This window comes from Chelonia mydas, chromosome 3, assembly GCF_015237465.2.
Source record: "Chelonia mydas isolate rCheMyd1 chromosome 3, rCheMyd1.pri.v2, whole genome shotgun sequence".
NCBI lineage: Eukaryota > Metazoa > Chordata > Testudines > Cheloniidae > Chelonia > Chelonia mydas.
This window is the reverse complement of record NC_057851.1, coordinates 133,953,641-133,980,312: the sequence shown is the minus strand read 5'-3', so window position 1 is coordinate 133,980,312 and position 26,672 is coordinate 133,953,641. Positions and strand designations below refer to the sequence as shown.

Sequence of the window (26,672 nt, the reverse complement as noted above, 5' to 3'; positions counted from 1 at the left end):
GGGTATAGTGTTTTGTCCCATTGGGAGGGAGGGAGAGACAGACAGACAGACAGACTGACTGACTGCTCTACAGCCTTAGCTAACAGCCAGTTGACTTTTAGCTCATGCGGTAGAGACTCATGCACTAAGCTCCAGAAGTCCCAGGTTCGATCCCTCCAACCGATGACGAGGTCTGTTGGCGTTACATGTACATCCAGGAACAAAAAATGCAGGTCATACTTACAGGATGGGAAGCAGTGACTCTGGAAAAAGATTTGGGGATCATGGTGGCTAATCAGCTAAACATGAGTTCCCAGTGCGACAGTGTGGCCAAAAGGATAATGCAATCCTTGAATGCATAAACAGGGAAATCTCAACTAGGAGTAGAGAGGTTATTTTACCTCTGGCCTACCACTTCTGGAATACTGTGTCCAGTGCTGATGTCCACAATTCAGGAAAGATGTTGATAAATTGAAGAAGATTTGGAGAAGAGCCATGAGAATTGTTAAAGGACTGAAAAACATGCCTTATAGTGATAGACTGAAGGAGTGCAATCTATTTTGCTTAACAAGAAGAAGATTAATGAGTGACTTGATCACAGTCTATAAGTATCAACATGGGGAACAAATATTTGATAATGGGCTCTTTAATCTAGCAAAAGAAAGGTATAACATGATCCAATGGATGGAAGTTGAATTTAGACAACTTCAGACTGGAAATAACATGTAAATATTAAGCATTGAGAGTAATTAACCACTGGAACAATTTACCAAGAGTCATGGTGGATTTTCCATCACTGTCAATTTTTAAATCAAGATGGGATTTTTTTAAGCTCAGTGCTAAAGGAATTATCTATGGCCTCTGTTATACAGGAGATCAGACTAGATTTTCACAGTGGTGCCTTCTGGCCTTGAAATTTCTGAATCCATAGAGTCAGTGGCATGGGCTGCAGAATCCAGTTTGCATGACCTCTCTTCTTTGAGCAAAAATGATCCAATTACACTCAACATTGGGTCTTCTGTGACTCCCTGGAGATGTAGAGGAGGATTGTATCCCCCAGAAATAAGAGAAAAAAATATACCCCATGCAGTGGTCAGGGTGTGCTGATGTTTTTCTTTTCATTTTGGTTTTTGTATTATTGAGAGGCTCCAAATACCTAAGGATTTCATTTTCATTTTCTCAGCTAGACTCTGCTAGCAATGTACGCTGTAGAGGCTCTTGCCTTCTGGAGGTAGGGAGTTCAGAACTATAAATAACACATGAAGTTCTTGTTTCAGAGTAACAGCCGTGTTAGTCTGTATTCGCAAAAAGAAAAGGAGTACTTGTGGCACCTTAGAGACTAACTATTTATTTGAGCATCAGCTTTCATGAGCTACAGCTCACTTCATCGGATGCATACTGTGGAAACTGCAGAAGACATTATATACACAGAGACCATGAAACAATACCTCCTCCCACCCCACTCTCCTGCTGGTAATAGCTTATCTAAAGTGATCATCAAGTTGGGCCATTTCCAGCACAAATCCAGGTTTTCTCACCCTCCGCCCCCCCCCCCCCCAAACTCACTCTCCTGCTGGTAATAGCCCATCCAAAGTGACCGCTCTCTTCACAATGTGTATGATAATCAAGGTGGGCCATTTCCTGCACAAATTCAGGTTCTCTCACCCCCTCACCCCCCTCCAAAAACCAGTGAGTTTGTGTGTGTGGTTTTTGGAGGGGGGTGAGGGGGTGAGAGAACCTGAATTTGTGCAGGAAATGGCCCACCTTGATTATCATACACATTGTGAAGAGAGCGGTCACTTTGGATGGGCTATTACCAGCAGGAGAGTGAGATTGTGGGGAGGGGGGGGGGGGCGGAGAGTGAGAAAACCTGGATTTGTGCTGGAAATGGCCCAACTTGATGATCACTTTAGATAAGCTATTACCAGCAGGAGAGTGGGGTGGGAGGAGGTATTGTTTCATGGTCTCTGTGTATATAATGTCTTCTGCAGTATCCACAGTATGCATCCGATGAAGGGAGCTGTAGCTCACGAAAGCTCATGCTCAAATAAATAGGTTAGTCTCTAAGGTGCCACAAGTACTCCTTTTCTTTTTACATGAAGTTCTTATCTCTCTTCATTTTGGGCTCTCGTTTCCCCATGTTTAACCTCCTCTCCACCACCTCCAAATGTATGTTGAGTCTAACATGAAGAGCATGATCTCCATGTTAAGAGAACTAGCTGTCTTCTCGAGACTGAAATGGCATGTTAAACCAGCTATCAGGGGAATTTTCTAAGTACTGGAATGATAATTTGTATGATGCTACTAGCCAGCCAGAGGTGCTCTTAATGTTACAGGCATACTAGGAATCCAGAGCTCAGAACTCAGCCTTTTTGTGTCTAAAACTTAAGTTCTGAGGAAGTGCCAGGGGGCAACTTGGGTGAAATCTTGACCCCACTGAAGTCAATGGTTGTTTTGTTATTAACGTCAGTGGATCCAGGATTCCACCCCAGATTTTTAAATTTAAAGGTCCAGAAAATATCAGTGATAAAACAAAGACTGTGAACCCTATTAATGAATAAAATTGAAAATAGAAATCTTCCATCATAGTACTGAAATGAGAACAAATGCATAGTCCTTATACCACCACTTATAGCAATGGGTAGGACAGGGAGCCAAACAGTTTTCTCCATTCTGTAAAATTGCTAATCTGATGTAAATAAACACTTAGTCTTTTTGTGCAAGAATTGTGTCCATGCCCCAGTAGTTTGGGGCCAGTTCCTTTATCCCTGTATGTTTAGTGAAATGGATATCTGACTGCAGAACTTTTGCCAGCCAAGTAGTGATTTTTTTTTTCTGAAACACAACTGAGTCTACTAGATGTTTGCAGCTGGGAGAATCTCTTTTGCCCCACATGGCTGCTTGATTTCAATGCCCTTCAGGAAAATCTAGCCTTAACCACACAGCAAACTAGTTGAATGTTTGAGGCTCTTCTCTTTAAGTGCCCGACAAATGCTGCAATTCATACCCCAACTCAGACTCTTTCACTAGAAGTGGAACCAAAGAGGGATAGAGAAATTTGCTGCATGCTACACCTGCAGCACTAGACAACTCCTGGTCTGATTCTCTTCCTGCCACCACCTTGGGACCTTGCAAATCATAATGCCAGCCCTTCCACTTGTGCCAACATGATGCATGGGGTTGAGATTAGCTCAAACCCTTGGGCATCATGCAGCAATACAACATATTGCCTATTTGTCAACGAAGCAGTTGGGACAGTCCTTCAAAATTTAGTATTCTTAGGAGATGAAAAGCCAGGTTTTAACAGGAGACAGTAACTAATTCATTTGTGCTCTTGGGAGCCAAGTGATCCAAGTCTAAATTTAAACCCTATTATACAAATATTTGCCAAATATTTCATGAAATTAAAAATGGTGGGGTATGTTAGCGACAGGGGTATGTGACTGATTAGGCTGCAATAGGATTTAACTTCTTGTCTCTGGGGCTATCTTCCTTTCCATAATTTGATATTTTCATTTCTTTTATTGCTTTGGGGGTGGGAGTGGGAAGTTTCTTCAAGAAATTGTAGTTTAGGTCCCACTTTTCTGTGTATATTTCACAATGTCATTGTTTTTGTTGGTCCGCTACATATAGAATAAACCCATGGTGTTTATAGTGTGAAGGTTTGAGACCCACTTCAACCTACATACATCACATTGGCATAAGATGTTGGGTTGTCAATATGATTGATAGGACCTGATGGTGCTGGCAGAGCTTTGTAAAAGTGATAATACTGAAAAGCAAATGGGCATATAAGAAATAAAAAAAATGCCCAGACCCTCACCATAGCATTATTAAATGTCAAGCAATATATTGTAGCAACTCCAACCATTTCCATAACTCTCTTGTGAAATATGGTGGCTAAGACAAAAGATGACCTCCAATCAGAGGCAGAAATGGAGCTGTGTTTTGACAGAGCTGCTTCATGTTCACAAGATATGAATTATTTCAAAATGTAATTGATAGTGTCGGTTATGGTTCTTAATTTGTTTATTGTCTGTGTGCCAAAAACCATAGAAAAGCTTAAAATTTTGTGGTTCATTCTGCTGCTGAAATTTATTTAGCTGTGTTGGTGAAGAGAACAATGCAGGTACAAGCAGATTAATTAGCAATTATTTTGCTGAGAAGTGTACGATTGCCCGGCCATCTGCTGCACCATTACTGGGAGAGTGATCTTGATGACACACTCATTAAACACCGGTCTTCTCCGCGCACCCCCCCCTTCAAAGTGAATTAAACTAAACAAATTAGGGCCACTTTAGTTCTAAATAACAGCATCCAAACAGGGATTTAATGTGATTTAACTAATCCACTTCAAATTCACACTTTCAGTTCATTTGGATTAACTTTTTGGGTGTTCTGAGTAGACAAGCCCTAAAGAAAGTGATATTGCTTTTGGATGCTAGCAGGCTTCTACTAAAACATGCTTTCAACCTTAACTCTTCTATAATAAAGTTTTTATATGGGATGAAAATAAAAACTACATACCTAATCTTGATGGTTTCACTCAAAATGTAAATGGAAGCTGACCTGCATCCTCAGCAAAACGTGTTCCAGCCTGTAGCCTGTTTGTTTGACTCTGGAATCTGGAATAAATCGCAGTAATAAAATCCATTCCTGTGCTGAGCTGATGCCTGGAAAAGGGATCATTGACTTAGAACTTCAGAAGCATTGTAAGTGCTGAATGCCAAGTCATTATCACTTAGGGCAAGTCTACACTACAGTGCTACATTGGCACCAGTGCAGCTGCATCGCTGTAGCATGTCTGGTGAAGACACGCTATGCTGATGGGAGAGCACTCTCCCATCAGCATAATTACTCCAGCTCAGTGAGAAGTGGAGCTATGCTGGCGGGAGAGCGTCTCCCACCGACATAGAGCCGGTGTGGACAGCGTGAAACATGTGTCACTCATGGGGGCAGGAGAGGGCTTTTTCACACCCCGAGTGATGTAAGTTCTATCGACTTAGGCTGTAGTTTAGACCTGCCTTTATTCTCAGCTATCTTCTATGTCTGCTGTCATTTCACTGCCGGACTGAACAGGAGAGGCAAAAGCAAAATGATCAATTGTAGTTTAAAATACTAAAATACAACCTACTTTCCACCCTCACACTGGGACCAGGAGAGAATTCACATTACCTCTGTGGACTTGCTTTCCCCCATTATAGGAGGAAAAGCACACAGAGGGAGAGAAATTCTTTAAACACTTCTTCAAATAGAAGACACTGTAAACTGTTTCCTTTCATCCCACCTAGCCTACAGAATTTGTAATGGGAGCAGCACCCAGTGAGTGTGGTTTCAGTGAGGACAGAGGTTCCATAGAAGGAAGGGGCACCCAAATGTTGTTTAAAAACAGTCATCTCTGACTCCTGGACACCCATCACAAAGAACATTATCAACATAGCAGCCTGCTCAGATGTAATGGATTTTTCTAAATGCATAGCACAGAGACAATGGCAGCTGGTGACATCAGCAGAAGCAGAGAGATAGTCATCATCATAAGTATAGTAATTGGAATGTAGTTCAGAATCAAAGGCGAAAGTACCCATAAAGCTTAAAAAACAAATGCTTAATTCGCTAAAATATGAATGTGTATATACACTGCTAATATGTACCATTTTCAACAGAGTTGCACATATGTTATCAATTCTGCTTTAGCTATGGATGGCTGTCTACTCTGGAATCAATGATACACATGTTGGAAATATGGAGTATTGTCATATTCAATCACAAAAATTTACATCATAGTAAAGTGAAGAGGGCTTATATCTCTGACAGACAAGTGACCCTTTTCAAAGGCAAATCATTCATCCACAGAGGAAGTCAAATTCTACTCTGTTACACCTCTTAAACCCCATTACACTCTATCTCTCAGGTTTTCGCAAGGTACTTCTAGTTGTCATATCTAATCATTGTACAACAATTGAAGATAATACTGAATATGCCCATGACAAGGTATATAAATCCACACTGACCTGGAAGGGGTTATGGAGCTGCCTTGTGCTGGAGTATCCCCACCTGACTGCACCTGCAAATCATGTCTGGACTTCAGGAGGAGGTAAAAGATGGGAACTACACTCACATGGGTGCAATGGCCAAGTACTAAAAGAAAATATACTGGAAATCAGAACTAAACCAGATATCATATGTATCTAGGAAAGAATGGTTGGTTGAAAAGCTTGCTTTTAAAATTCCAGCGTATATATTGCCTTTAAGCAAGACCAAAAACTAGATAGAGGGGAAGGTGTTTGTACTTTCAAAAGGGAAATAATAAACTACATAGAAGTAGGAAATGAAGAAGGGAGTCTTGAATATATGACCTAATTAAATTATCCCCAATGAGCAGGAAGAAGGAATGGGAAATGACCATTTCCCTATACTTAGTACTTTTCAAGGACAAGTTAAGGTTGAGGTAATGGAGAAATGCCCACCTGGAATTTTCAGCAAGCTAACTGGGAGCTATTTACAAGTAAATGTACTGAATTTGTGAATGATAACTGTGTGAGTGAAGACAGAGAGAATTTCAACAGCAATGTAATAAAGGGAATAATAGCAGCAGCTACTGTAGCCGTACCTAAGATATTGAAGTACCTCAAAACTAGCAGTTCACTTCTGGGGTGAAATGAGGAGTGGCCATTAAAGAAAGGAACAAAGCCTATAAGAAAGTGAAAAATACAATGAATAGTGAAGATCTAATGAAGTATAAAAGAAATAAGGCAATAACACAAAGAATTATAAAAAAAATCAGAGAGTGGAAGAAGTATTGTGGGAGGTTAAATAAAGATATTAAAACATGAGAGATATACAGGCAAATTGGAAGAATGACTGGAATTCAGAATAAGAGTAGTTACATCCCAAGTCTTTTGGGAATGACAAAATACTTAGAATCTAGGAAATGAGAGAGCAGTAGTTTTAGCAGAAACTTTTCAAGGCGTGAGTAATGATGAAAATTAAAGTGCAGTTTTCTGTTAGATTAAAAGACAATTAATTGAAGAGAGGCATAAACTATTATGTAGTTGGGGAAAACAGGAAGATACTATAATAAATTAAAGGTTTTACATGCGGGAACTTGAGAAAGTTATTGATATAAGCAAAATTACATCCCCAGTTAATGATAGTATATTCAATATGATGTTTAGATATCTTCCTGAAAGCAATTTGCAAGTATATAATACTTCATAGAAAAAATGAATGATACTGCTAGGGTGGAAATATGTAGTAGTAATTCCAATAAGAAAACCTGGCAAACTGATCCACTTTTGTGGATAATTACCTTTATAGCCTGTCTGGGTAAAACTATGGAGAGAATGGTGAATGAAAGATTGGTTTCCTATTTGAAAAACAATGGTATTATAGATAAAGTGCAGGGTGGTCTTAGTAGAAGGAAATGAACCATGAACAATACTGCTAACATGGAAACTGAAATACAAAAAAGTATGCGAAACAGAAGTTTCATGATAGTTGTATTTCTAGATATTGAAAAATAATATGACATGCTATGGAGAGAAGGCTTATTGTACAAAGTAGGTACAATAGGGATAAGGGGAAGAATGTCTCATGGATTTGAGTATTTTGGAGTCAAAGATTATGCAGGTCAGAGTTGGGAAATGTTTGTTATATATATATATATGCTATACCGCAGGGAAGTGTTATCTGCCTTACCTTATTTAACATTCATAGAAATCTGAGAATCATAGAACTGGAAGGGACCTCGAGAGGTCGTCTAGTCCAGTCCCCTGCACTTGTGGCAGAATTAAATATTATCTAGACCATTTCTGACAGGTGTTTGTCTAACCTGCTCTTAAAAGTCTCCCAATGATGGAGATTCTACAACCTCCCTAGGCAATTTATTCCAGTGCTTAACCACCCTGAAAGTTAGGAAGTTTTTCCTAATGTCCAACTTAAACCTCCTTTGCTGCAATTTAAGCCCATTTTTTCTTGTCCTATCCTCAGAGGTTAAGAAAAACAATTTTTCTTCCTCCTCCTTGTAACACCGTTTTACATAATTGAAAACTGTTACGTCCCCTCTCCGTCTTCTCTTTTCCAGACTAAACAAACCCAATTTTTTCAATCTTCTCTCATAGGTCATGTTTTCTAGATCTTTAATAGTTTTGTCCTTCATTAAATGTGGTGCCCAGAACTGGACACAATACTCCAGTTGAGGCCTAATCAGTGTGGAATAGAGCAAAAGAATTACTTCTCGTGCCTTGCTTATAACACTCCTGCTAATACATCCCAGAAGGATGTTTGCTTTTTTTGCAATAGCGTTACACCGTTGACTCATATTTAGCTTGTGGTCCGTTATGACCCCCAAATCCCTTTCCACAGTATTCCTTCCTAGGTAGTCATTTCCTATTTTGTATGTGTGCAACTGATTGTTCTTTCCTAAGTGGAGTACTTTGCATTTGTCCTTATTGAATTTCATCCTATTTACTTCAGACCATTTCTCCAGTTTGTCCAGATCATTTTGAATTTTAATCCTATCCTCCAAACACTCACAACCCTTCCCAGCTTGGCATCGTCCGCAAACTTTATAAGTGTACTCTCTATGCCATTATCTAAATTATTGATGAAGATATTGAACAGAACCGGACCCAGAACTGACCCATGCAGGACCCCATTCGTTATGCCCTTCCAGCATGACTGTGAACCACTGATAACTACTCTCTGGGAATGGTTTTCTAACCAGTTTTGCACCCACCATATAGTAGCTCCACTGAGGTTGCATTTTCCTAGTTTGTTTATGAGAAGGTCATGAGAGACAGTATCAAAAGCCTTACTAAAGTCAAGATACACCACGTCTATCGCTCCCCCACATCCACAAGGCTTCTTATGATAAATGATCTTCCAAAATGAGTAAGTGCCAGAGTGCGTGTCACTCTGTTTGCAGATGGTCATGTTCTATGGGTTAGGAACAGGAATATTGAGGTGGCAGAAAAGAGACTCAACAAAGTGTGATGAGAGACCTCAGATTGGGGAAATGCGTGGGATTTAAAATTTTCCATTGCTTTAACCAAAGAATAGATATTTGCAAAAAAGAAAGCTACAAAGGAATCTGTAACAGTGTGGACAAGAAATAGATATAGTTAAAAGGTTTAGATGTCTAGTGGAAGTATTTCATACTAAATTACTTTGGAAAGATCAGACAGATTATGTTAAAAATAAATGCAAAGGAAGGGTCAACCTCCTTAAAAGTATTGCTGACACTAACTGGGGGGTGAGTAAAAAAACACTGCTGATGGTCTCCAGAGCTTTAATCCAGACCTCTTATCAACTGTTGCTGCCCAGCTTTTGGATCAGCATCAAAATCAGAATTTAAAAAATTGGATTTAACACTAGTACAAGTTATGTACAGTGCATTTATTACCATGCCCTTATACGCCCTGCAGATAGCTGCTAGTGAAATGCCAGTTGCACTATGAATGAAACAACTGGACCTAAATTTCTGGGCTAAAGTTAATGGGAATAGCAATGATGAAAGTACCAAGAAAATATGAGTATTTTGGGGAATTCAGTAGGCAACCTATTGCACACAATGTTAGAACTCCACATGCCATTCCAGTTAAAATGTCGATGCAGGAGTTGAAAGACCAGGAAAAGTTAAATTGACAGTCAAAACTTTTTATCATTAAAAATTAGTTGTGGATGGATGTCCAAAGTGGATTTAGATCTATTTTATAAGTCTAAGAGTAAAAAGGAGGCTATAGGTATAAAAATTGAAGTGTACCAGCATGGAGATGAAAAGTGGAATAGCTTTTTGTTAGTTATATAAAGATGGATGCAAAAAAAAAGAGGAAGAATAGGGGCAGCATATTGTATACCAAAATTGAGAATTAGAACATCTAAAAGAATATCTGATATTGCCAAACTAGTAGCAATAATGCTAGCATTAAACTGGATCTGGGATTTATGCCCAGCAGTGGTGGTAATTTTTTCCGATTCAATATCAGGCCTTATGGCAAGAAAAAAGGGTGTCTCCATATATACAAGTGATTTAATCAGTGAAATTATATTTCTAATAACAGAGTTAGTACAGATGGGGATACATGTAACATTTGCTCAGATCCCAGCACATCTTGGGATAACAGGGAAAGAAATGGTTAACAAAGCAGCTACAAGGGCTGTAAGAAATGGAAGGATTCACATAGAAATGCCTTGGGTAAAAAGGAAATCAAGAAGCCTACTACAGAAAAATTTAAAAGAGGAATGGCAACAAACTGGATCAATTAAAAAAGGTGAAGAATATTTTTTGAATTGTGCCTCAGAGTTGAGGATAATGATGTACTTCAAGGCTGGATAAGAAAAATGAAGTGATTTTGTTTAGATCGCTAACTGGCCATTGTGAATTAAACAAATATTTTTAAATAAACAAACACAAAGATAGGCTGTGTGTGGGCTGTAAAGTAGAAGAAACAATTGATCACCTTCTTGGGGTATGTAAGATCTTTATAGTGAAAGGGGAAAAGCTCTTTGAGAAATTTAAATGACTTAAGGTAACAAAAGTTTCATTGTTCTTCAGCAAAGTATCAGGAATATGAGGTAATTTTAGAAGGGCGTTTTTACATTATCTAAAAGACACAGGGCATAGTGAGAGAATATAACCCACTAGGTATTTAGGATTCAGAGTAGCAGCCGTGTTAGTTTGTATTCGCAAAAAGAAAAGGAATGCTTGTGGCACCTTAGAGACTAACAAATTTATTTGAGCATATGCATCCGATGAAGTGAGCTGTAGCTCACGAAAGCTTATGCTCAAATAAATTTGTTAGTCTCTAAGGTGCCACAAGTACTCCTTTTCTTTTCAGGTATTTAGGAGTGATAGCTGGTGGTTGCTATAGACTATCCAGTCAAATCTGCTTCACTATTTAAAAAAAAGGGGGGGGGGGGGAGGGGAAAGCAGGGGGGAAAGGTCAAGATTGGGGCAACCCTGAGAAAGGAACAAACTATTGAGCTTCTCCAGCCCCGTAGAGAGAACTGACAGTCTGCAGAGCCCCTACTCTTGTAGAAAGGAGGGTGTGGATCACCTGAGCTAAAAGGGGGGAAAGACTGAGATTTGCACTGAAGCCCTGTGAATTCTGAAGTGCACAGTGATACTTCCAGGCCCCTCTGAGGTAAGAAAGGCCCATATCCTGGATGGAGTGGCCTACAGATTTTTCTTTTCCTTTCTTTTGGTTTACCTTGTTTGCTGTCTGTGGGCTGGTTTGTTGTTTCACCGGAGACACCAGGAGGGGAGAAAACAGCCAAGAGGTCTTGACCGGGGGGTTGAGTGCCAACCCGCTAGAAAGACACATTCTGCAGCACTCGCTGAGGTGCAGGGGGTAAATGGACTCTGATACATGTGCTCCCCACATAGCTCCTAAAGGTGGCACTCTACCATGGACAGTTTCGTGACAATGCCTAAATGGTAACTCGTCAGTGAACTTAGTCGAGTGTAACTGAGAGCATCATTTGGTTCAGATATTCTTAGATGAAGTGGCTGATGAACTGGAAGTCATGCAACTGTGTGCGTATCGCACTTGACATCCATGTATATATCTGTATGCACTTATTCAATAAGGTAATGCCGAATCTTCTCATTGTTCGCTGTATGCGCCAGGATTTCGGAATATATATTCAGTGTCTGATACAAACTTTTTTTTTCTTTTTACCCAAGAAGAATTTGCAAGGTAGTATGTTTTAAAGTATTTGTCAAGGTCTCTTTCAGAGAAGAGTTCTTCAACTGAACTTTCTCTTCTCGTGTACTTCACAGCAGTCTGTGGTGATCCCCTCTTCCTCTGTCATTCTTGGACATGAAAGGAGCTTTTTCAAATCTAAACCTCCTGACTCCCCTTGCAGTGATGTCTAAAAATGCAGAATCTGGATTGAATTCCTTTATTTAGGCACATAGGGCAATTCTGTTGCTGGCTCAATTTTCCTTCTCAAGCTCATGATTTTGCTTTTTAAGTCCTACCATACTTTTTCATTTGGCCTTCTTGCTATGTTCCTTTTTGAATCTGATGTTGGGAAGCTAAGCTGCCTATTGAAGAGTTGCCTTTTTGGTGTTTTGTAATGCATCAGTACACTCAAGTACTTTTTGTTTTGGAGATCAGAAACTTTTGGGGAGTTAGGATTTTTTTTCTGTGCAGAAGCTCTACTGCTGATTTGCCAAGCTTAATAGCATTTGTCTCTTCTTAATTTGATATTAGACAGTAAGAGATCTTTGTGCCAGTTGTTCACCTGCTTGAAAAGAATTTGATTGATAGTTTATTTGCCTTCTCTTCCTGAAATAATAAGTATCGTGAAGAAGCCTAGATTACATAATTGCCCCATGTATTAGCCTTTCATTGGTGGGGAGTGGGTTGAGGCATTCTTGGAACGTGAAATGCCTCTCGCATCAGTATTCGTAGACAAAAACATGTGCTTTTTATAAAGTTGGTAACATGTCTTCCTCAGATTCCCCAGGTTAGAAAAGTTCTGATCTGCTATGTAGCTAAGACTCTTTGTGTTTCTATATATTTTTGTGGCACTGCAGCAGGGCTTTGAAAAGATGTTGGACTGACAACTCTAGGATTGGAAGTCCTCTCTCTAGCTGAAGAAGAAGTGGGATCAGTGTCCTGCCAAAGCACCCCAAGGCTCACTTGGAAGGACTGTGTTTAGGGATGACAGGATCCCTTACTCTTGACTGCTGCGTTAAACTTCTTTCCTTCTGCCCCCACTATACTCAACCTTCCTCTATCTCGAGAGCAGGGGTGGGCAAACTACGGCCCACAGGCCAGATCTGGCCCCTCAGAGCTTTGGATCAGGCCTGCGGGATCATCCCCCGTGGTGCCGCAGGCCCCACGCTGCTCTTACAAGCAGCCGGCACCACGTCTCTGCCGCCCGACGGGGGGCAGAGGGCTCTGCGGGTTGCCCTTGCCTCCGGGCACTGCCTTCCCAGCTCCCATTGGCCGGGAACAGGGAACCGCAGCCAATGGGAGCTTTGGGGGAGGTACCTGGAGGCGTGGCAAGGGCAGCGCGTGGAGCCCTGTGCTTCCCCCTTCCCCAGGGGCCGCGCAGGGGCGTGGTTCCTGCTGCTTCCCAGAGCGGCGCGGCTTGGGGCCAGGGCAGGCAGGCAGGGAGCCTGCCCTGGCCCCGGTGCACGCCGCTGCCACCCTGGAGCTGCTTTAGGTAAGCGGCACTGGGCCAAAGTCTGAACCCCTCCTGCCCCAACTCTCTCCCCAGAGCCCTCTGCTGCACCCTACACCCTCTTGCACCCCAATCCCCTGCCCTGAGCTCCCTCATACACTCCACACACCTCCTCTGCCCTAATCCGTTGCCTTGAGCCCGTTCCTGCACACCACACCCCCTCCCACACCGCGCACTCCCTCCTGCATCTCAACTCCCTGCCCAGGCCCTGCATACAATTTCCCCACCCCTGATCTAGAGTGTGGCCCTCAGGCCAAAAAGCTTGCCCACCCCTGATCTAGAGTGACCTGGCAGGCCCCGCTAACTGCCTCCTTCTTCAGATGTTTCCACCTCCTGGCTATTGCTGTCCCCCCACTCCCTGCTCTATCCATACACAAACTCCTTACAGTCACAGTCTCCTTCTTTCCAGCACCCACATGGAATCTCAGATATGCCCTCTCAGTACCTCTGATTTCTGGAGCTAACTGATGCATTCAAAAATCATAGCACACAAGCACAACAGTTCTGAGTATCTGGGGCTACATCCATATTATATTTGGCACTAGAATGTCACACATACCAGTAGCTAATTCTGGCCTATCCCAAATATCTTTTTCAAAACCGAAAATGTACAATGTGTCCAAACAAATGACCTGACAACTCTCACAACAAAGTATTATAGTAATAGAACTCAGTGTAGGAGGCTGAAACTCTGCTTCTAGCCCACTCTCGTATGTTTATGGATGGCAATGCAGTATATAATATGTCAAATCAGCCAGCATCGAGAGACTTAGCAATAGTTAAGCGAACAGTGTGGTAAAGACATTTTCAGCCTAATCTCTGTCAGACCCGTTAATATTTTATGGGTTGTGGGTTTTCTGACTGCAGTCCCGGAAAGAAAGATAAGGGGGAAAGGAAAAAGCATATTACTTTGGTGTCACCTTGCTGTTCTGTAAGATTAGAGAGTCCCTTATGACCAATATTAAATCAATAGACCTGTAATAGTCTTGTTTAGAATTCTTATTCCCATATCCCTCCCATTCACAAACCACAGAGTAAAGGCACATTTCAAGTCCTATCCTGAATACTTTTTGCATGCAGAGCCTTATTGAAGTCACTGCCGGAATCTCAGATATGCCCTTTCAGTACCTCCAACTTCAAGGGCTAACTTGTGTATTCAAAAATCATAGCGCACGAGGAGAGTAATAACTTTTGAATTGTTTTGCAGACATAGCTAAGGTGTGTTTGAGAGTGTGTAAAATTTTCAAAAGTGCCTAAGTGACTTTGAAAGTCAATGAGACTAGGATCCTAAGCTACTTAGGTACTTTTGATGAAGTTACTTTGTATTAACAATTGTATGCATTATTAGAAATATTTAAAGGGACACTGCCAAGTTAAACTTAAATTTAAAGGTGATTTTGCTTAGTTATGTTGCTAATAACACTTTAGAAATCTCAAAGATAAATTTGCTTTCCTATGGGATTTACATTTCTTCAGTTACATAGGAATTGCTCTACTGGATCAAACCATCTAGTTCATGAAGTATCTTGTCTCCCAAAGTGGCCACCACAAGCTACTGTAGAGAAAGGTACAAGAACCCTACAGATTGTTTCCTTCTAACCTTCATTAGTTTAGCTTATGCCCTGAGGGTTTATATTTATTCCAAACCTCATATTTTCTTTTTTCATCCTTGCTATTGTAATTCTGTATACTGTTGCCAACCATATAAATGTGCAATCCTTACAGTCATACATCTTGTATAGAAGGGTAAATTTATGTTCAGACTTAGAAGATTTGAAACTTTCTGGTGCTTCTTATTGACATGCATCAACATGATGATATCATCATTCAATGCTCTCCTGTCCCTCCAGAGGCTTGACCCTGCACCACTGAAGTCAATGGGAACTCTACTTTGGACTTCAGTGAGAGCAGGATCATGCCTTTGGAGACCAGTCAGATCCTTCTCTCTCTGAGGAGAGAAACTGAGGAGATATGGATGTGAGAAAAGGCATTGAGTTGTTTTATTGTACTGTATCGCTGTAAATAAACCTATTAAAAGTTTTTAAAACTATTTATTCCTATTTGAGCCACCCTTTCTGTCCTTCCCCTTGCGAACCCAGCCATCCATAATCAAACTTACTTTAAAAAAGGAGACTGGTGGATTTCTTCTTTCAGTCATTTTGTATCTGTCTGTCACTCTCTCTTCTCCCCTTTTCCCCACACAAGTAGAGATATAATTTAAATAGCTGCTAGATAAGAGAGTCTTCTGGTATTTACTCACTTGCACAGTGAAAGAATGAGGATATTAAAATAAAAAGGCATTTGATTTTAAAATAATTACAGGGGGTGGGGTGTTTATTTATTTATTTTTAAAATAACCTCTGGCATTCATTGGCACAAGATATAGAATTTAATGGCTTATAAATATATATGAATAACAAGAATATCTGTGGTTACATTAGATAGTTTGTACCCATATGAAGTTTATCCTATCATGTTTCAGGGCAGAACTACTAAAAGCCTGGGGTCAAGAAACTTTCTTTCTGGTCATGTTGTTCCAAGAATGTCTGTTATGAGGATTTGGTTCTTTACTCTGAAGCATCTGGTACTGTGGACTGTCAGAGACATCATGCTGAGCTACATCAATCATTTGTCTGTTCCAGGATGTCAGTTGCTATGCCAGCAGGACTGGGACTAATTTGCAGATTACGGGAGCAAGAGGTGTTTGTCATGAAGCAGAGACAGAATTGGGGTTGTGGTTAGGTGGGCTAAGTGGGGAAGTTGCCTGTCCCTGAACCCAAGAGGGGTTCTGGGGGTGGGTGGATTCAGGGCAGCTACAAATTCCCACTCATCCTCTTGAAAAATTTAAAATACTCATGATGAAAGTGTTAAAGTGAGCGGAAAGGTGAAAAGAGAGTTTGCACATATTGCTCATGAAATATGGGTGAGCTAACAGAACTGTTTCATTCTTATAGCCAAGACTAACATAAGTTAGTGTAAAAGAGCACAATATTAACCCATCCTTAAACTTTTGTAGCAAGGACAGGAAACAACAGATTGAATAGATATTTTTCCCATGTTGATGTTGTGACTGTAATCTCCTCCAATACCACAAAGACTTGCTGGTGTTTCTGTGCTAAACTTCTACGTCCAGGGCTTAGAGAGGCTATACAATTTAGATCCATCCTGAAAAACTGAGGAATGGGATTTCAACCTAGTAATTAAGTATTAGGAATTTGCAACAATAGAGTCACCCCTTTTTAAAGTATGATATGAACATAAAGAAAGCAAAACTATAGGCATTTACCAGTTTGAACATTGTGTTGCACATAAAACTGTAACCGATTTTTCAGAGTGAAATTATGCATGCCATTGGTCCATCCTTGATAGAGTATTGTCAAAATTTCAAATGGCAGAAATTGTTGTGTGTCTATTTCATGGGTATATAAATATTCCAGAGCCTGGTTTGGCTTGTAAAGTTATATGGAGGGACTGGTGGAGAAATAGCTTAACCTTGTGGGCCAAGGAACTCAACTACCATAGGAAGTACAAGGTGTAACTATTACAATCCCACTCTTGTTATAGTATGGCTCTGCTCTCCTGACAGAAGAATTGTAATAATTGCAAAGTGTGTAGCCAATATCCTGGGACCTAATACTGAACAATGGTACAATGTAAATATAAGAATATGTGTAATACTTAGCATATGTAGTAGGTGACCCAGAAGCCACCTACTACAGGACAGGCCCATCAAAGAAAATAACAGAATGTCACTAGCTGTCACCTTCAGCCCCCAACTAAAACCTCTCCAGCGCATCATCAAAGATCTACATCCTATCCTGAAAAATGATCCCTCACCTCTCACAGATCTTGGGAGTCAGACCAGCCCTCGTTTACAGACAGCCCCCCAACCTTAAGCAAATACTCTCCAGCAACCACACATCACACAACAAAAACACTAACCCAGAACCTATCCTTGCAACAAAGCCCGATGCCAACTCTGTCCACATATTTATTCAAGTGACACCATCATAGGACCTAATCACATTAGCCATGCCATCAGGGCCTCGTTCACCTGCACATCTACCAATGTGATATATGCCATCATGTGCCAACAATGCCCCTCTGTCATGTACATTGGCCAAACCGGACAGTCTCTACGCAAAAGAATAAATGGACACAAATCTGACATCAGGAATCATAACATTCAAAAACTTCAACTTCTCTGGCCACTTAGTAAAATATTTAAGGGTGGCAATTCTGCAACAGAAAAGCTTCAAAAACAGACTTGAACGAGAAAGTGCTGAGCTTGAATTAATATACAAACTAGATACCATTAACTTGGGTTTGAATAGAGACTGGGAGTGGCTGGGTCATTACACATATTGAATCTATTTCCCCATGTTAAGTATCCTCACACCTTCTTGTCAACTGTCTAAATGGGCCATCTTGATTATCACTACAAAAGTTTTTTCTCCTGCTGATAATAGCTCATCTTAATTAATTAGCCTCTTACAGTTTGTATGGCAACTTCCACCTTCTCTGTATGTATATATATATCTTCTTACTATATGTTTCATTCTATGCATCCGATGAAGTGGGCTGTAGCCCACGAAAGGTTATGCTCTAATAAATGTGTGAGTCTCTAAGGTGCCAGAAGTACTCCTTCACTTAGCATATATATTTATTGGCTGTGGTTTTGTATGCTAAGATAAATTTAAGCCATTCTTCATTCAATACATTGTCTATACTGAGGACTGTAGGGAAATCTCTTATCACACTGGTGCAGCTGGGAGGCGCACTAAGGTGTACCAGCCCATGCTGTTTTAACACCATGTCATCTTCTAGACCTGTTCTAAAGGGAAGGGTTAGACAACACAATGGCAGTAATTCTCAGTGAGAAATGGATGGAGTGAGTCAGTAATGAAGGTAGTGGTAATGCAGAGGAAGAGCTGTTGAATGGGAGAGGTACAAATCAACTCCTTAGGAAGAGGAATAATTTTGGTACCATCTCTATATTAAATAGTAAAAGAGCTGGGTGTTTACTCACAGGAGACAGGAAGAAATGTCACATAAAGGTCCCTTGCTGTAAATACAGAAAAGATTAATTTTTTAAAAATGTTCTTTTCTTTCCCTACACCCCAACAGTGGAAGCTCTACATTTGGGGACGTTAATGGCAGCCCATGGCTATTTCTTTCCAATCTCAGACCATGTTCTAACACTAAAGGATGATGGCACCTTTTACCGGTTCCAAGTAAGTATGCTTAATATGTTTTTGGGTTGCTTAAATGAAGGTTTATATTAAGAGCAAGATGCTATTTATTGTAACTGTAATCGTATCATCCCCTTTCAGTGGCCCAGTTAATGATATCAATTCATCTTATACCTAAAAATGCTAATAGGACTATGTTCCGAAACTGTATGTTAATAATTTAAATGTAGAGACGCTGAGGACCATCACAAATATGTACCTAAAATTATATGGGGGTGGAAATGTCCCTCTCTGAAATAACAATAACTCTAATGGCTTGAAAAGTCTAACAGCTGCAATAAAATTGCATACAGCATAATCCTCAGTAGGACCCTCCTTTGTAAAGATCCAATGGAGTTCTGAGGTGTGGAATGAAACATGTTATGGCTTTTTCCTCACAGGCCCTATAGAGCACTTCAGACAGAATATTTCCTCTTCTGAGAGATGTACATGTGTGTCTTCTACCAGCACATATTCGATTATGATCTCACATTTATAGTGAGAGATTTCTATGTTGATCAGTTGGTCACACTAGTGTTCATGGTAGAAATGAGCAGGTGTTCTAGTACAGATTAGGAGAATACATCTGATTTTATATATATTACTTATAGGTTTTTATTTTTATTTGCATACTTATTTGTACCTTTTTTAATGTTATTACACTAGTTTTAAAATTAGTTCTTTACTGTTTCATACAATGAACAGCTTGATTTCGTGTTCTGTACATTGAGACAAATGTGATCCACAGTATTGATTGGATATCCTGGCGTTTGATAAATGTATTAGAACCAGAAAAGACTGCCTGATGGGGTGCTAGCATATCATCCCCCAGACATTTAAGACTAACTTTTACTTTAAAAAAAGAAAATGTAGTTCAAAGATACCTGAGAAGAACAATGTCTTTCAAGTGTAGAAGAAACATGACAGGTTGGAGAGTAATCCTACCTTCAAATCATGATCACCATTTTAGTTGTATACCACACCTCACCTTTTGACATTCTAGACTAATGTAACCCTTCTGCCCATCAGAGTTGGCAGCAACAAGGGCCGGGTTCAATATCTAGGGGATCCATTCCAATAACAAAATGCAAACCGGCTCGAGCCCCCACCCAGTGACCTGGGACAAATATATACCACCCCCGCTGGGCGCCTCCAAGAGGCAATACTTCCCCTCTCGCAAGCACATAGTCTGAGTGTAGCAAAAAGCCTTTTAATAACAAAGAGAAACAATGTGGCATTATGTTGGGGAAACACCACCAACAGGATTCATAACACAACCCATGAGCAAAAAAAACCACCCCAAGCAAATTGGGGCATGCCCCTTTCCCTCGGGTTCTTGAGTCCCAGCACCCAAACGTCTCTTGAGTCCAGCAATCCACAAATCACCCAAAGTCCAAAAAGTCCAGCCCCAGAGTTCAAAAGTTCATCTGCATAGTGTTACTCCCCAGTCTGGCTAAAATGTGCCTGTGTGTGGGGGAAAGGGGTAAGGGGCACCTTACGTGTCCTGAAGCTGACTGCCCCACAGGGCTCTGCTCTGCTACGCTGTCTCACGAACGGCTCTGCTCCACCACGACCGGCTCTGCTCTGCACAGCTCGCCGTCTCACGAACACACCGCTGTCTCACGGATGGCTCCGCTCCACCACGACCGGCTCCACTCCGCACAGCTCGCCGTCTCACGAACAGCTCTGCTCAGCTCGCCGTCTCACGAACACGCCGCTGTCTCACGAACGGCTCCGCTCCACCACGACCGGCTCTGCTCTGCACAGCTCGCTGTCTCACGAACGGCTCCGCTCTGCACAGCTTGCCGTCTCACGAACAGCTCTGCTCAGCTCGCCATCTCACGAACACACCGCTGTCTCACGGACTGCTCCGCTCCACCACGACCGGCTCTGCTCGGCACAGCTCGCTGTCTCACAAACAGCTCTGCTCAGCTCGCTGTCTCACGAACGGCTCCGCTCTGCACAGCTCGCCGTCTCACGAACAGCACCACTGCACGCTAGATCTTCCGGCTCCCCACTACTTGACACAGTGCTCAGTGATTTTAGCTCTTAGTGATTTCAGCTCTCAGTGATTTCAGCTCATAGTAGTGGGGGCCTTAGTGCTGGTGCACCATAAGGCCAACGTGAATGCAGCCCAGTACCTGTAGCAAGACTCTTAATAGACCCAAAATTAGCTCTGACATTCCACAGTGGAGAGAGACAGAGGTGCAATTGGTGCTTCAGGCCCTCACAAAGGGGCCCACACCACCAGGTACTAATACCTGTCTCAAGTCTCTCTCAATTCACACAGTTTTGGAACCCATGACCCTTGCCTAGCGAGTGCTACTCAGTTGATGGTGAGTCCCTCCATCATAACAAAAGGCCAAGTACAGTTCCAAGCACAGTTCCCATAATCAGGGTAATAACAATTTACTCTTCCCGCCCCAATAACAGACACTGGGGATCCCACAACAGCTGAAGTGACCATTTGGGCAGCTATGGCCTCAGTCTAGGCGGGGTGGGTGTGCCTATGCAAATGAGATCGGCCCCTGAAGTTTTTTTTCGACAACTTGCCACACCTCACCACCAGATGTCAGGGTGGAGCTCATCCTGACACTGCTTACACTAATATGTTATGATTCTGTTGTTGCTCTACTACCCTTTTTTGGCAAAGCAGCATGATCTTTGGCCTAAAGCACACAATATCAAAAATGTAGTGTAGATTTATAACTACATACCTGCAATACTGTCAATCTAACATGAAAGAACAGGAAGTTGATTTGGGCAAGGAGAGGGAGTGTTACTGCACAAATTTGACTAGTATTACAATACTAGTACAATCACCATTACTAATCTATTCATATCCCATATCTGGGAAATATAAGGCTTCCATAACACAACAAATCAGGGGCAGAAAAAAAGGTGGATTAGTATTAAATTAACTGTGTGCCTTACCATCCAGGGGTAGTAGCTGTAGCCAGCCTGTGCAGGGTATTTCAGGGAAAGCCCTTGTGTTTAACCTCTTTACCGATATGAATATTTGATAGCAAACCAATAATGTGTAGAATGCATTTCTTCACAATAGATAGGCCAATAAATAAATAAATCAGTGACTCTGGGTGAAAATGTTTGGGAGGAACTTTTAATCAGTTTACACCAGCTGAGGATCTGCCCCATATACTCATATATAAGACAGATGGATATACACATAACTCATTAAATAAGGTAATTTCTAAAAGTGCCCCTCAATCCTCTGATGTGGCTGCTGGTCTCTTTAATGCCAGGTGGTCGCCCAGTTCTGCTGCTGCTTTGGAGCTCTTTACTGGAGCATTCATTAACTAGTCTACACCTTGTCTGCACAGAGGAATTGTACTACAACAACTATACCAGAAGAGTTAAAGCAGTACAACCCCCTAGTGTGGACACAGTTATACAGGTATAAATGCGCTTATACTGGTATAGTTTATTGATGGACGATAATGGGGGTAAGCTATACCAATACATGGCAGCTTTATACTGGTATAATTGAGTTTATAACTATTTTGGTAAAAATCTCACAGCTCTAACCAAAATTACACCAATACAAAAACTGTTAAATTAGGAGGTGGGAATGGCCCATTCAACTGGGAAAAGGTAAAATTATTTTACTTTGACTTTAATTTTTTGGGGAGGTGTGGAAAATCTCCCCAGGTGCATCAAAAATAGAAGCATGGCTGGACAGAATCCAACAATTTCTAGACTACTGTGATACACAGAGAAAAAGCATTTGTAGTAGCCAATACTTCAAACTGCAGAGTCCATCTCTGCAGAGACTCTCCTACTACAGCGCAGTGACTTGCCATGCAGAAAATAGGTTAGCTGCAGTTATGTACTCTGTCCTTTTCTATGTCTGACAAAGGGTTCCAATCCCCTTTTTCTCTCTTGATAGTGTAATTATTTCCAGGTGTTTTTGTTTTTTTTTTAACAAGCTACTCCTCTGTATGAATGGCTGACAATATGAGTGGAGCTTATGTTCCACTTGTTCAATTGCCCTTTTGCAACCAAAATTATGCTTTTCTATTACTACTGTAGCCATCAGGAGGGCTGTAAAAATCATAAGTGCCCCCAGCTTTTAAAAAGTATGTGGGAATAGAAATAAGTGTTTTCAATTTGCACCATTTTTAGGTGCATCAGCACTAATTGTTCCTGGGGCAGTTCACCTAATATTATTGTTCAGAGGAGGAGATCTAAAAGTTACCAGATAGTTGCACACTTCATAGAGGACTAGATTTTGGCTAACCCTAACACAGCCATTCAGGGAATTAAAAAGTAATGAGTCCCCCAGAAGTCCGTGAGCAGCAGGGCTTTTTTCATTGCAGCCCTAGGACTAAAAGAAAACAGGAGCTGCACACACAATACCTACCCCCAACATATGAGCAAGTGGGTGGGACGTGTAGCTGGCCAAGTATGGGTGGGGAGGGAAGCAAGCTGAACCCCAGAAAGAAGTGAAGTAATTTACTTCCCTCCCTGCCCCAGCAGAAGGAGGGAATTCCTGTCAGAATTCTTTCCTGGAACATCATGCAACTACATGTTTCCTTGTACTCCGTGTGAGCCAATAGTCTTTTAATCCAGCCTCATGTTTGTAAGTCTGCTTTCCTAGTGAAAAGTGCCTGACTCTTCTTCCCCCACCTTCCCAATCTTTCCCAGAACAACCTTCCAGTGATCGGAGTGTGACCACTTTCCAAACTGCATACCCATCCTGGCTCTCCTCACTTCAGTGGCAAGCTGGTGATATATAGCATGTCCACCAGGACCAAATTTGAATGAACTGCCATGAGTCATTAAAAACTACAGAAATATCGAAGAAGTCTCTTGTGCATGAAGGCACTTCTTGGCATATCTAGGGCTCCCAATGTCTCAAGAAAGTGTTCTCCCAAAACAGAGAAATGTTTACTGGTACTGTCTGAACAAGAACCACACTGTTAACCATCTATCCTTGGTACAGAAAGGATTTTACTTGTTTTTTAATTTAAATAAATAAATAGCCTAACATCGGGACAATGATGATAAACAATATTTACTAGTTGTTACATAGCACTTTTTCATCCATAGATCATAAAGTGCTTTATAAAACAGCTAAGAGCTATGTGTCTCCATTTTAAAAATGGGGAAAGAGACCCACAAAGAGGTTAAATATCTTGCCTGAGGTCGCTAATAGAAGCACAAATAGAAACCTGGTCTCCTTAGTCCCAATCCAGTGCCTTATCCCCACTAGGATACAGTGCCTCCTGATGGATAGTACTAGAATAAGAATGGTATACTGTAATAAAATATGAATATCTGTTCCCTTGGAGGCAGTTTATCCTAATGGACAATTTTCATCATACAACATCTGAGGTTGCAAGTTGAATGCTCATGAAATATTTAACATATTTTTCCCTAAGGCTTTTTTTTACATAGATATATCTGCCTAAAAGTTTATACAACATGACATAACATATAGAAAACCTTGGGTTTAGTCTTTAACTTGTAAGAGATGATGTTGCTGCTACTCTAATTAATGGAAAAATGGCTCCCTAATAAAGATTTAAGGCTAAATTACAGGAAGGTGTTATAAGCAGCTTCTCAAAGGGCACACATGTAGATTGCAAAAGCAGAGTTAACATTACACCCATGTTCTGGCTCCAGGCCTTTTCTCCCCTGGGCATGCCTATTTATGCCTCCATCATTCCTGGTTTGAAGGAATTAAAGGCCCTTGATGATTCAAAGGACCCATAAGCATAGCAGCTAACTTCTTTGCTGCAGTTCTGTGGCTGTATGAGAGTTTGCTCTTGGGTGTGTTTGTGTTAGGCATCAGTCAAAAGTTGGCCACCGTGCTTTTGGTATAATTTCTTTCTGAAATACATTTGTTAAAATTAAATGAACATATGCAATAAAATACACTTAAACTACAAAAATTTTCAAAACATCAGTGTTGACGGGCATTAGTAAGTTTACATCTGTTGTGTCAGATATTCATCTATTCCTGTTGTTTATGCCACCCAAGGCTATGGTTTTAACAAGCTAAACTGAGTCAGACTTGCTACTTACTGCATGGAGTGGTTCTAGTAATTTAGTAGGCGTTAAGATAGAGAATTTAAAGTACTGCATTTATAAAGTCTCTCTTTGTATGTGAAATACATATAACAATATCAGTTGAATGGGACGGAGTTTAAGTTTCCATGTTGTAGATATTTAAAATATGTTTGCAGTCTCTCTACCTTTTCATATAACACAAGTAATACTCAGATGCTTTCATCTGTACTATTTTTAAAATCACTTTATTCTGGGAGATTAGGTTTTGTGCAGCAGCATATATACAAATGTAATGATATTGAGTGTATATTCATTTTTGTCATGCACAGCAGGAACCCATCCCGCCACCCAATGTCCTTATGCCATGTCTGATCAGCCTGGTATCAGCTATCCATTTGTGCATCTATAGGAAATCCAGGCTATAACTTTTGTGCCTTGTCTCTAAGCAAAGACCAAGGATGCTGTATCTTTGTGATAATCCCACCCCTGTCTATTGGTCAGATCAATATGTACAGATCAGTAATGTACAACTGATATTTTGGAGATGAATGTATTTCCTTTAAATATCATACAGTCAAAGTTCTTAAATTATATTTAAATCACCAAGTCTTACAACAACAGATAAATAAAACAAAATTAAATATTTATGTGTAATATGGAGATTATTGGTTAAGGTTTCCATTCATTACAGGAGAGACATACAGTGAATGTTGTGTGGTCTGATGAGTCAAGTGTGAGAATGAGAATCAGGATCCTTGTTATGAAATCCTGACTCTGTTGATGTCAGTGCCAAAAATCCCATTGATTTCAGTCAGGCCAGGGTTTCACTCTTGGTTTTCATACTCGTTTCTGTCACTGACTTCCTTATCCTGGGCAAACCACTTACTCTCCCTTGGCCTTAGTTTCCTTATCTTTAAAATGTGGATAACAAAACTTACCTACCATTGGAAAATGTTTGAGTTCCTCCAATGCAGATGTTAGAGAACATGAGGCATTTTAATATGTGTATAATCGTTGTTTATTTGATGATATTTTAAGATTATAGATCCCCATTTCTAGAGTTCATAACAGTTCCTAGCAGTTGTCTGGAGAGGAATGACAATATATGGAGCAAAAGGTTTACATTTGACATGAATATTCCTCACCATATACACTAATTAGACTAAACTGTCCCCTGGTGAACAGACCTTTCCCTTATAACTATTCAAAGGGAGGGATTAAAGTAAACTATAGTATCTTTCTCCTTTAAAAATACAGTTTAAACCATACAAACTAACAGTGCTTTATAAAAAGGTGTTGTGTTTGAATCAAAGTTTTTCTCTATTTGAAATAGCAAGTAGAGTTGCCAACTTTGGTTGTATGAATTCCTGGAGATTTCATCACATGACATAATCTTTGATTAAAGATTAATCTTTAATTTCTAGAGATTCCAGGACAATCCTGCAAGGTTAGCAACCCTAAAATTACCAAGTGCCTTCAATACTTAAAATTCTAGGATGATGAGGAGGATGATTTGTTTTATGGTAGAGCCAAGATAGAACTGTTCTTTGTTCCTTTGCTAAATTACTAGCAAAATACCAATGCAAGTAAATGTAATATGGGGATATATACTTGGATTACAGGAGTTGGTTTTATACATTTTTATTAGCAGAAGGGGCCTGGATATAGATTGCTATGGTTAAATTTAGAAAGTAATATAAAAATATAATCCAGATTGGACAACATACAATTGCTTGCCTAGAGCCACTTTTCTCTTTTTATAAGCTTGTAATGACCTTATAGAGATAATCTGTTCTATACAAACCAATCAGTTTGGGTCTGTGATGATATTTTTGGTGCTAGATATGACCTTATTTCTCCAGCCACAGGACTGAATAGAACTGCCTGCCCAATTATAGATACATGTAGACCAAATGCTTTAAAATTGTAGTGATGTAAATTGGCAGCATTATTTCTGCCTGGGCTGATAAACACTATTTGATTTTCCCAAAACTATTCCGCAGCCCGCCTTCTTTCCAGCTATAAATAGGATGTCATGGCAAAGTAGCAAATAGGGAATGTTACCACTCATTCATGGCAAACCACTTGACAGCCACTCCTCAGGAAAAATGAAATTTTTAACGACTGATAGGTCCTTCAGGTTTTCAACATTCCACTCAAAAAAGCTAATGTTTGATAATCTTCTCTATGAAAATGGTTATCGTACAAAATGCTTGTACTGCAACATCTCTG

The 26,672-nt window shown here is 40.5% G+C and overlaps 1 protein-coding gene across 9 annotated transcripts in view; it reads left to right on the top strand.

The window, feature by feature from the left end:
- RGS7 (regulator of G protein signaling 7) overlaps nucleotides 1-26,672 on the top strand; it is a 416,293-nt gene that overhangs the window by 302,399 nt on the left and 87,222 nt on the right. For all 9 annotated transcript variants that reach the window (XM_037895306.2, XM_037895308.2, XM_037895311.2 and 6 more), the window contains one exon: nucleotides 18,304-18,410. In XM_037895306.2, the coding sequence (XP_037751234.1) occupies nucleotides 18,304-18,410 (107 nt within the window). The remainder of the gene's footprint in view (nucleotides 1-18,303; nucleotides 18,411-26,672) is intronic.